The sequence below is a fragment of the Oreochromis aureus genome, linkage group 5 (genome assembly GCF_013358895.1).
Source record: "Oreochromis aureus strain Israel breed Guangdong linkage group 5, ZZ_aureus, whole genome shotgun sequence".
Lineage (NCBI taxonomy): Eukaryota > Metazoa > Chordata > Actinopteri > Cichliformes > Cichlidae > Oreochromis > Oreochromis aureus.
The window spans coordinates 21,773,880-21,784,679 of NC_052946.1; the positions used below are offsets into that span (position 1 = coordinate 21,773,880).

The 10,800-nt window shown below is 42.3% G+C and overlaps 1 protein-coding gene across 1 annotated transcript in view; it reads right to left on the reverse strand.

The window, feature by feature from the left end:
• The window catches only part of erc2 (ELKS/RAB6-interacting/CAST family member 2), a 40,079-nt gene extending 30,397 nt beyond the window's left edge, over positions 1 to 9,682 (reverse strand). The window contains exons 1-2 of the mRNA XM_039612423.1: positions 9,568 to 9,682; positions 3,857 to 4,664 (exon numbers count right to left, since the gene is read on the reverse strand). Coding sequence (XP_039468357.1) covers positions 3,857 to 4,528 — 672 coding nt within the window. The 5' untranslated portion in view covers positions 4,529 to 4,664; positions 9,568 to 9,682. The remainder of the gene's footprint in view (positions 1 to 3,856; positions 4,665 to 9,567) is intronic.
• Positions 9,683 to 10,800: the final 1,118 nt, after the last annotated feature.

Consider the following 10,800-nt stretch of genomic DNA (forward strand, 5'->3'; position numbering starts at 1 on the left):
TAGAGTTCATTTCTTTGCAAGTGAGCAAACTCAGCAGGGGATCAGATCATTCTTTCCCCCATTGTATTTTGACATGCTTCAGTGTAATGTATTGAAATAACAAGATTCAAGTATGTTCCTAGAAAAATACAAAACTGCAGTGTCATTAATTGTGTGATGACCTTTTATTTTCTGGCTTACATCCGTGCATATTCTTTATTAGGAGTTTATTTACAGGTTATGATTTTTCTGCACTCAAATCTCTGCTCTGAATCTAAACTGATGCGATTCTGTAGAAAAAGGAGACTGTAACATTTCACTCTCATCCTAATCTTAGCAGCCTTGCCCTATGTAAACTGCATTTTCATCTCATCTTGTCAAAATAAAATAGGGAGACGGCCTCCTCATTTCAACACCTTCCTGTCGTGAGGATGAGGCAGCAGCCATCTTATGTGCTCTGATGGAGAGTGGCAGGCACGGGAAGGATCCATGGGCACTTTAATAAAGTGACTATTCACATGACGCTGACTGTGACATGACTCAGCGTGTCATCAGTACTTTTGCTCATTATGTGTGTATGACAGCTGCAAGCTTGTTTGCTACTTAATGAAACGGGATAAATCAACAAACTGCACTAATGTACTCTGTAGTGGGTTCACCTGAGCCATGAATCATACAGACAAACAATTAACTATCCCCTCCCACACAAACACACCCTGGCAATTAAACTTCTGTGCACACTTTTACAAGCCAGCACAACTACAAAAGGAAGTAACCGCTAATTAAGAATGCAAAAACACCCGTCCACTCACACCCACTACACACAGAGATATGCGAAATACAAGCATGAATGCTTTTTCGTGATGTATTTAAAATATACTCCAACACTCTGGTGAGATTCACAAGTTCACACTTGTGCTAACACCATGTAAAGATTGGCATCTTCCAGCATAAAATAAGCAAACATTGCACCCATGCACAGACACAGAGCAGAGGGACTGGGAAGCTCAGCCTCCATTTTTGTGAAATGCATTGATGCAGGCTGACTGGGTGGCTGAGCAGCAGTGGTCATGACTCAGTCAGATATGGTATGCTCTAGCTCACATATTTGCCTCCAGCAGCTCTTCTCCAGCTTGAGTGCAGCAAAACATTTGGTGAAATGGAGTCAAAAAAGAACAGTTTTATAACGGCCTCAGCCCCACTACATTAAAAATGCACAAAACAGTCCCGGGCTAATCAGTAATCATTACCTCCAGTCATGACCATCAAACGTTTTGATTAAAGCTCTGCAGGCTACGCTTGGTATTTCACTCACAGTGAAATCTCTGCTTTACAAAACAGACAAAAGGCAAACTCTAATGCCAGAGAGTATGTCTTAAAAAAGTTTATCTAAAAAAAGAAGCACATCCTCCCTTATTCTAGATTTCGCAAGATAAATAATGCATGGCATTTGCTCAAGCTAATAGAGGCCCAAGGCACCTGATGCAACTGTAAAGAGTTCTGCAAGACAGACGTAATGATTGGCCTGAAATTACTCCATTATTAATGAAGCAATTTGCTCCTCACTCAGCCTCTGAACAAGCCCAGTGGGTGTGACCAAAGCATTCCACCGCAAGTATGCACTTATGTAAGGACGCCTTGCAGCCCAGAAATCAACTTAGAACAGACCAATTATAGTAACAAGGCACATCTGCCTTTTATTAGCTGACATACTTCATTAATGAGCCCTACCAGGAGGAACATAAATATCACTCAGTGCAGGGGATGACTACGGACTGGACAAGGCTAAATATATTTGTGGCAAGTGAAAACCTATTAAAGCCAACACTGTAAAGCCTTCATGTTCTACAGGACCATCAGCCACTGCAACGTCTGAAGCCAGGCTAAAAATGCATACAGGACTCCGTAACTAATCGCACTGAATGTAAAGAATTGCTTTGGTCCTGTCACTGACACCGCTATCAAACAGGCACATTTGCATACAAAACTTGTTTCTATATTAAATCTTTGACTTCATCCCGATGCGTGACACAAACTCTCATCAGTAATAATGAGGTAAAGTGGATAATTTCACAATCATTTTGCATGAAAACCAGACAGTCTGCCTACTATTCAAATACAAAGGTTGTGCATAATCTACAGACCTGTTGCCAAATTAATGTGTTACAAATCATGAAATCATTTTTATTCAGGCGTGGATTCAAAAAACAAATCAAGGAAATCGAATAACATCACACAATTCTTTTAAATGTCAGTTGCTGTGCTCGAACGGGCACATTCACGCCCCGAACAAGTGCCCCTTTGTTTTTGTAGAAATCATAAAGAAAGACAAGAATCAAAGTACACCTGCCCCACACCCTTTATGAGGGTTGCTAGCAGGTTTAGGCATCCAGCCTGTGACGCATCTTTCCCTTTAGCCTCATGACACTGCTGTAACCACAAGAATACAAAGTGCAGGCCCTTTTAACTCCAGTCAAATCAGGTGCGTCCAAACCGATTTGTTTTATAAAGGGGTGTTCTTATACATAAATCCAAGCCGATGTGCAGACAGACAGTCATGTGACGGTCCTGCTAACACTATCCTTCTATGACCTTGAAGGGTGGAGAGACACCGTCTGCTGCTTTGAGTAATGAATGCCCCACTGGCTGTTCGTTATTTTAAATCACATCTCAAACTGGCACAAAGACGCCAGCCGGCTGGTCATATTTAACCTTTGCATCACTGAGGTATTCTTCAATTTGCTGCATCATGCCACAGCCTGCCACAAAAAGAAAAAACATACTGTACAGTTCAGTCTGGCCAGACAAGCAATACGCTGACCTACTCCACAATCTAGTGCACTGTATCATCAGTAATGACATATCCAACTGAACCAAGGGCTTTGTATCCAAATGTTCTCTCCGCACTATGAGTCAGCTAACTGTTTCTAATTTCTGCCACCAAGGTTTGACAGAAAAATGATTAAAATCAGGGCGAGCATTTTCTCAACATGAACGCGAGCGCTGCTGGGGTTTTTTTCATCGACTTTGTTTTCTGTAGATATTTGTGCGCTGCACACACAGGTCAGTGGAAAAGAAGAAGACAGCTGCAGGTTAGCCTTTTACTTCATTAACTCCAAAAGTGGGATGAAAGCTCTCTTAAAGTGAAAGCAGTGAAGGCCAGATGAACAGAGGTAAACAGCGAGAGATGATCAAAGCCAGTGCGAGTAAAGGACAGACAGTGGAAAATGAGAATGACAGTGAGAGAGTAAGACAGATAGAGAGTGTTTAAGAGTCCTTGACAATTGTCTCTGGGCCTTGAGCCTACTCTTGTCAGGCAGTGATTTAACTGGGCCATGACTACACCCCCACACTGAGGCAAGCAGAAAACCTTTTGACATCTCCCCCCTCTAGGGCCAATCTGCTGAACCTTTAAAAAAATACACTAAAATGAAGCAGTGCTGCTGCTATACTGCATGCAGGAAGTTCAGTTCACCTGTTGGCAGCGTCACTGCACTTTTAACTTAATAAGCTCAGATTTCAAATATATTGTAAAAAACTCGATTAGGGTTTTGTATTTCCTGTGGCTGAGGTGACATTGATTCTGCAGAGGAGTACTAGGAGAGGAGAGTGTCGGCGTGTTAAATATTTATGCACACAAATAACTCTTTCCAGAAAGGTTCCCACAAGTATTGAAAAACATGACTGCAATAATTCTCTGAAATCTTGGACTGAGGATGACTGTGGTCTATTGCAGAAGGAGAGCGTGGTGAAAGCACAGTCACAGCTCAAAAAGGACAGTATGTGAGAAAAAAATAGAAAGGCAAGAGACAAAAGCAGCAACTGAAATTCACTGCAGTAATGAGTGGATTATGACAGCTACGATGGCTTGTCTCACCTGGTTCTCCTCATGAGTGACTCTCATTTGTTCTTTGAGGATTGACGTACGAGCCGCCTCTTCTTTCCTCATTATCCTCTCCTTCTTCAGTTCAGGACTCCAGAAACTCTTGATGCTGTTGGTGGAAGATCCCAACTTACTGTCCTTCAGGTCAAGCTCCCGTCGCAGCATCTCATTCTCCCTCTGCATCTCCCTGAGCTGGGCCTGCATCTCCAGCAGCTCCCCACCACTGCCCCGCACTGCCTGCCTCAGCAGAGCAGAGGGCACCCCCTGGTGGTGGTGGGGGTGCAGCATGGAGAGGGAGCCCAGGTCACTGTAAGACAGAAGGTCAGCATGAGGCAGCCCCACAGAAGCAATATTGGGACTGCTGCCCATGGCTGTGACACGGCCCCCATACATGGCCCGACTGGTGGCGCGACCCAGAGTCATAGTGCCTTTTGGGTAGGTGGCAGTAGAGCCCACGCCCTCGTGGTCACTCAGGTACATGGGCCCCGAAGTAGCATAGGCAGCGTTGAGGGACTGGATGTTCTCCATGGAGAGCGTCTTGCCCCCCGCACCACCCCCGCTCCCACTGTGTGCCCTTCGATGGCCCAGTCTGGGGGACCTTGGTAGGCGCGGGGACCGTACGGGGCTGCTCTCTACATGGCCTACAGCTCTGGCACTGCCGTACATGTCCTGTGATTCGGCGGTGTAGCCACCAGAGGGGTCCTTAACAGGGGCGAGTTATAATGAGACTGCTCTGACTCTTAGAACTGCACATGGGTGACTTATTTCATGTCTGAAAAGGTGGAGTAGATCAAAGTCAGATCTGAGGAAACAGGAGAGAAGCTTCTGTTAGATAAATAACCACTATTTGTACGTGTCACATGAAAGGCACAGCGAAACAAAGCATTTACTATTAAAAAAAACAAAAAAAAAAACACTGCATTCAGAAAAGAATACCAAAACAGACCTGGCCTGCAAAATATTAAACTATAGATTGAAAAAGAACTAGTTTTATCATTTATTAGTTTTATTAGCAGCAAATTGTCACAATTTATGTGACTTACAGAAATCTCCCAGCGTCCCACTGGATTTAGCACTGTCCAGCAGTGATGTACAGTAAATCCCATTAATGATCCCAAATAAATAACGGACTAATTCAAACACAGGAACAATATATCACATGCCCATTCACTGATGCTTGGTTACTGTGCTGTAGAGTGAACAATGATATCCATGGAAAATTTACTGAGATACTAAAGAAACATCTCATTTCTTTTAAAACATCTAAAGTCATTTTTAAAAGGTTTTTCACATTCTAATGATATTGCTTTAATTAAAACTAATAGGGGCTATTAGTTGTTTTGTTTTTTTATATTAAGATATAATGATAAAGTACAGACCCAATTAGCAATTGAGACAGTGTTGATTCCTAATTAGCTCCTCATCCAGGGAGAAAAATGTGTTGTTTGGAAAGTGGTTTTAATAAGCAGTTAGCCCATAACATGTCCCACATACACAGAAGCATGACTGAGCATGCTGGTAACAGTGTGAAGAGAATCACAGCACATGAACACGGAGCATCACAGTGCATCGAACAGTGCAGTCAATGCAATATCTAAAGAAACTGAAAAAGACAGCTAACAGATTCACGCCGATGGCAAACAGAACAGAGTAAAGCCCTGCAGTATTTTATTGTCTCATAAATGGATAATTTAACTCACACAGTAATATTCACAATAAGACTGTAAAGAGTTTGGGACTGAACGTGTCTTTGGGATCAGCACAATGCTGCAGCCGTTATCTTTTAACTGCCTGTTGTTATGTGCAAACAGTAAAGTGTGGATGGTTGTCTGACTCGCTGCGTTTTCCCTGTGTTAGACTGGCGACCTGTCCATCCAGGGTGTACGCCGCCTCTTTGCCCAGTGTCATCTGGCATAGACTCCAGACTGCAATGAAGAAAATAAATGGATATTTTTGACTGGGTTTCATTTTTCGAACACGTGAAGGGATTAGGTAAATATGATAACTATAACAGTAATGTCATACTATGGGGCCTAGTTTGTTTTTTGTTTTTCTCAGAAATTAAAAGACTTTAAAACAAAGCAGACATTACTGGCTAAATGGGAGAAAATGATGTGGGAGAGTTAATTTTTAATGGGTGTAATAATGGATGTGTCATTTTGTGCCATCTTTAGTTTAAATATATCACAAGATGTATCGCGCTTATAATTTATTTAAACCTGATATGACCCATTATATCCTTATTACACCGTAGCTGATATTTGGGGTCAAATACCTTATATAACCCTATATAACTCTGTATAACCCTATATAAGATAAACATTAACTGAGCTTATAGGCATTCAGTGTAAGTTAAAAAGAACCAGACTCTTCCATCAAATTGTCTCCTTTGGTGACACTTGTTACGCAGACCCAGTTGCCATGGTGACTATGCCTGGGCTAACAAAGATAAAGCACCTCAGTCGTCTGACGTAACAGTGGAACACGTTTCAAAAAGGTCTGGTTAGAAAAATTTGTTTTAAAAATGTGTAATTGTAGATGCAGCACAAAAACTACTTGAGGATTTATTCTGCAAATAATTCAATTTTTATCATCATGTACATTCTTTTATTTTACTTTGAAGGACAGTTAAAATGACAATTACTGGCACGGTAGAGCGTATTGACAGGTCGGGCAGTGTATGAAATTCAGTGTGATTTTGGATGATGGGGACCCTCAGCTGCTTTCACCGAAGCTTCATTTGTAAATCAGCGCCTGCCCAGGAGCGATCACTGCAGCCAGGCTGAGGAGGTCCCACGAGACAGTGTCTTCTCTGCTGGCTGTATTAAGTAACAGGTGTCTGGAAACAGAACGGGGCTGCACAGATATATGTATATATTTAAAAAGGGCAAAAGCAAATCAAATGGAATCTGTCTAAAGGCTTGGACAGAGCATGCCTTCAGATATTTCATCCATATCCTTGCAAAAAACTCTTTTTTAACTTTACATGCTCCAAGAGACACCAGCAAATTAAATGCAAATTTCAAATATGCTGACATGTGCAACAACAAAGCCTGCTGCTGTTATCTTCAGTGGTCAGCTTGCTACGGCAGCTCACTGAAGTCTGGTTGGTAAATTTATGGGAGAAAAAAAACAACATATCCAGCAAAAGACTGCAGAGAATCTTTTAACAAATTAGCACTGTCCGGCTAATGAGCCTCATAATCATTAGTTTTTTGCTGATAGATGACACTGCTCAGAGTTGAGGCATTAATGTGTCCAAAAATATCCAGTGAATCAGAGTTTATTAGGATATATATCAATGTGGGTCTACAGAATTAGGATTATTGTTTTAGTTTGACTTGTGTCACAAATGATGAGCCAATGATTCAGGCAGTGACTCCAACATGTTTCTGCCTCTGTAAGTTGAACTAAAATGTATCCTGTCTGCCCCGCACTGAAGCTTTTTAGGCTATCCAACTTCCAGTCCGAGTTAGGCATATAAAGTCTGAAATTACAGGAAAACCACACACGCAAAATAATGCTGGGAAATGTAAATATATCTATATCTTTGATTCAAACTGCAGCCATCTCAGCTGCTCTAACTCATTTTTCCTGCAAATCCACACCACTGGACATCTCAAAGCGAGACGTTTTGTCAAAAATACATCCCTGATTTTTCTCTAAAAGAGGAAAACTGGCTCGGGACCAGTGCTGATACAAACACAGCTTTTGAAAGCACAATAGACTGCCAGCGCTAAAGTAAACACACCAAAAGTGTGTCTTTCTCTGTCCTAACAGAAATCAGTTGCTAGTAATAAGGCTTTTATATTGCACAGTGTTCCCTGTCCACCATATGGCACATCCCAAGCACATCATTGTGCCACAGTCATGTGTTTCACACCTTGCACTTGCAGTGGTGAAGAGTTGGATGGAAATCTGTAAATGCTTGTGGTTTGGTCATAGAACCTGCAGTGTAAGATTGCAGATAGTAAAACAAATTCACACTAAATCACCCATTTAGTCAATTTAGTCGTTGTTGTTTGTTTCATTTTAGAAGCTGGACTCAAGCAATAGTTTGTATTTCTGTTGGTACAGTGGTACAGTGAGTATCTGTGACAAAGCATGACGTGCTATGTTCTACCTTATGTCCTGTGTTATAAAAGCCTGTGGGGGCGCGTTTATTGTTGTTATAACCCTTTTCTAAAGGAAAATTGAATCAGCTGCATCCGAAGCACACTGCTGAGAAAGCCAGAATGACAAAACTGTCAAAAAATGGAAAAAAGAGAGTATCGTATTTTTGCAGAAACAGTGATAATATAGAAGAACCTCAAGAGATGCCAGCTGACGACAAGCCCAACTGCAATCATCTACCTTATATGGATAACAAAAGGTTCCATGACAAATCAGAAGGGAAATCAGAGCTTACTTCCATTATGACACCAAACTTGTTTTACAGACTTTATTATCCAGGCTTTCTGATGTGGGCTTATTATGGCGATCATAAATATCTAACACGCGTGTTTTTGGAGGGTTTGAAACATAGATTATGCCGCTGAGGTGACAAACCTAACAGCAAATACCGCCACAGTATAACACAGTAAAGAAAAGATCAGAGAGAAATGGTGCGGAAACAGCAGAGAGGGTACAGATGTCCCGAAACAAAGATTTCACCACAGGGGATGCTTTGGCTACCTCTGGGGTCAGGGGGAGTGTTTCCTATCAGGCTATCGTGACATTTTATGAAAGGCTGCACGGGGGTATTTTGTTCTTACCCTTATAATACCGATGAAACGACCAGCCTACTAAACTATATGGAGCGGCTGTGGTAATGTGAGGTCAGAGCGCATGCCAATGGCGGACAAAGAAGGACATTTTCTATAAATAGACTGTCATATGGGCCGATAATAGTTAGTAATTCATGTGAAGGCGGCCAAGCACGCCAACCGGTTCCTTACGCGAGCAAGTGCAACACATGCAGCCTCCTCATCATGTATTCTACTACAGAGCCTTGACGCCCCCGAATGCCTCCCACGGACTTCAACGCTTGGGTGATTACATGAGAAAATGTAGATGTGCACTTATCCACCAAATTCCAGTATTTAAGGATGGTCCAGCTTATGCTTCAGGCTCCTAATGGAAGATGTCACGGGCGGGGGGAGGGAAATGTCAAACACCCCGATATCACGGTAGCCTTCATTAAATCATAAGCGACTAGTTGGAGCTGAAGTGCTTCTCCTTATGTCGCCTTATTGACACTGAGTGAATAGGGGCTACATTTAATGCAGCACAAAAATACAGGAAGGTACGACGGAGCAATTGACAGCTCACTGGGCCTACATTTTCGATGGCTCCAGCGTGGTGTGCATCTGAATACACCAATGAAATATTAGTCTAACCCGCCGTGGAGAAAGCGATTGAAACCTTTATTTTGAAAGACTTCGCTGCTCTATCGCGTCAACACGGCTTAAAAATGCAAATTCTTACGTATCAAGTGAGCACTGACTGGCTATGCAATCAGCCACCACGGAATTAGGAGGATTTCTTTCTTCTTCTTCTTTTTTTTTAAACGCACATAGCCTGTGCCTTTTTTTTTCCCGGCAAGTCGTTCACAAAACCCTCAAGAAGGCAGGGAAAAAAACCCTCCGCGCATGTCAGGCGTTCATTCTTCTGTAATGAAAAGCGAACAGATCTGATGTGAGGTAAAATAAACGCACGGGCTTTACCTTTATCGATGTTAATTCCTCTTCTTCGCCGCTCTAGACGGCATCTTGTCGCCTCCATTCACCCGAGCAGCCTCTCTCAGCATCCTGCGCTGTCATTGGGCAGCGGGCACGCTCTCTCTCCTCCTCTACACGCCAGGGAGCAGCATCACCACTACTGCAAGTGGCAGCTGGCGGGAGGGGATGGGCGAGAGGGATGCGGAGAGCGGCCTGCGCTGAATCTCACATCATCTTGGTGCTGAATGGGAATCACTGACCGTTCCCACCCACATTAGTAGATGATGTGTGGATCTTGTTTTATTTTATTTTGTTTGCATGTCTCCCAGTGGCATTCATAGCGCATCAAACCTGCGTGCACAGGGACCTGGAAGCACTTTGATGCCTGTCTTGTACCTTCAGATTAGTAGGTGAAATTAAAGTGTATATGGCTAATTATTAATCTTATTTTTATGGATGTTGTGGCAAAAAGTAATAGTCTGCCAGAAAGTGATTTCCTGCATTATCCCCCCAAAAAACTCATTACAAAAAACTGATTACATTGTTGTAAATAAGTTTGACAGATGTCAAACATATCTGTCCAAAAAAAATTGACGTTTATATTTCCTTTAAAACTATCCAGGTGAAAATTGTCAGTGGCATTAAGATAAGAGTTCTGGCCAAGAGAACAGCTGAAACTGCAACAAATGTAATGTCACAGTTCTACAAAATATGAAGGATGTGATAAAGGAGGTAGAGCAGGCCATCTACTAATTGCAAGGTTGGTGGTTTGATCCCTGTTTTTTGCAGCCTCCAGTCTGCATGCCTAAGCATCAGCGTAACTTTGTGCTGAACGTTGGGGGGGGCAAGATTTCTGTGTAAATAAATAAATAAATCTGGGTAAATTCCCAGATGATTAAACGAGCAACTATTTTACTGGTAATACCTGAAATGAGTAAAGAAAATCAACAGCCTATTTATCCAAGATAATTCATAATTTTATTGGGGGGGTTATATTGGTTGGGTCTGATTATTGGGGGGTCATAACCCCCCTAACCCCCCTGGAAATTACTCCCCTGTGCCTAAGTGTCCTTGGGTAAGATATCGAACCCCAAATTAATCTCTGATGCGTCCATCAGAGTATGAATGTGTGTGTCTGTTAGACAGACAACACTTAAGTGTAGAAAAATAGTGCTTGTATGAGTGGGTAAATGAAGCATGTTGTGTGAAGCGCTTGGAGTGCTCAAGTGAAGTAAAAAA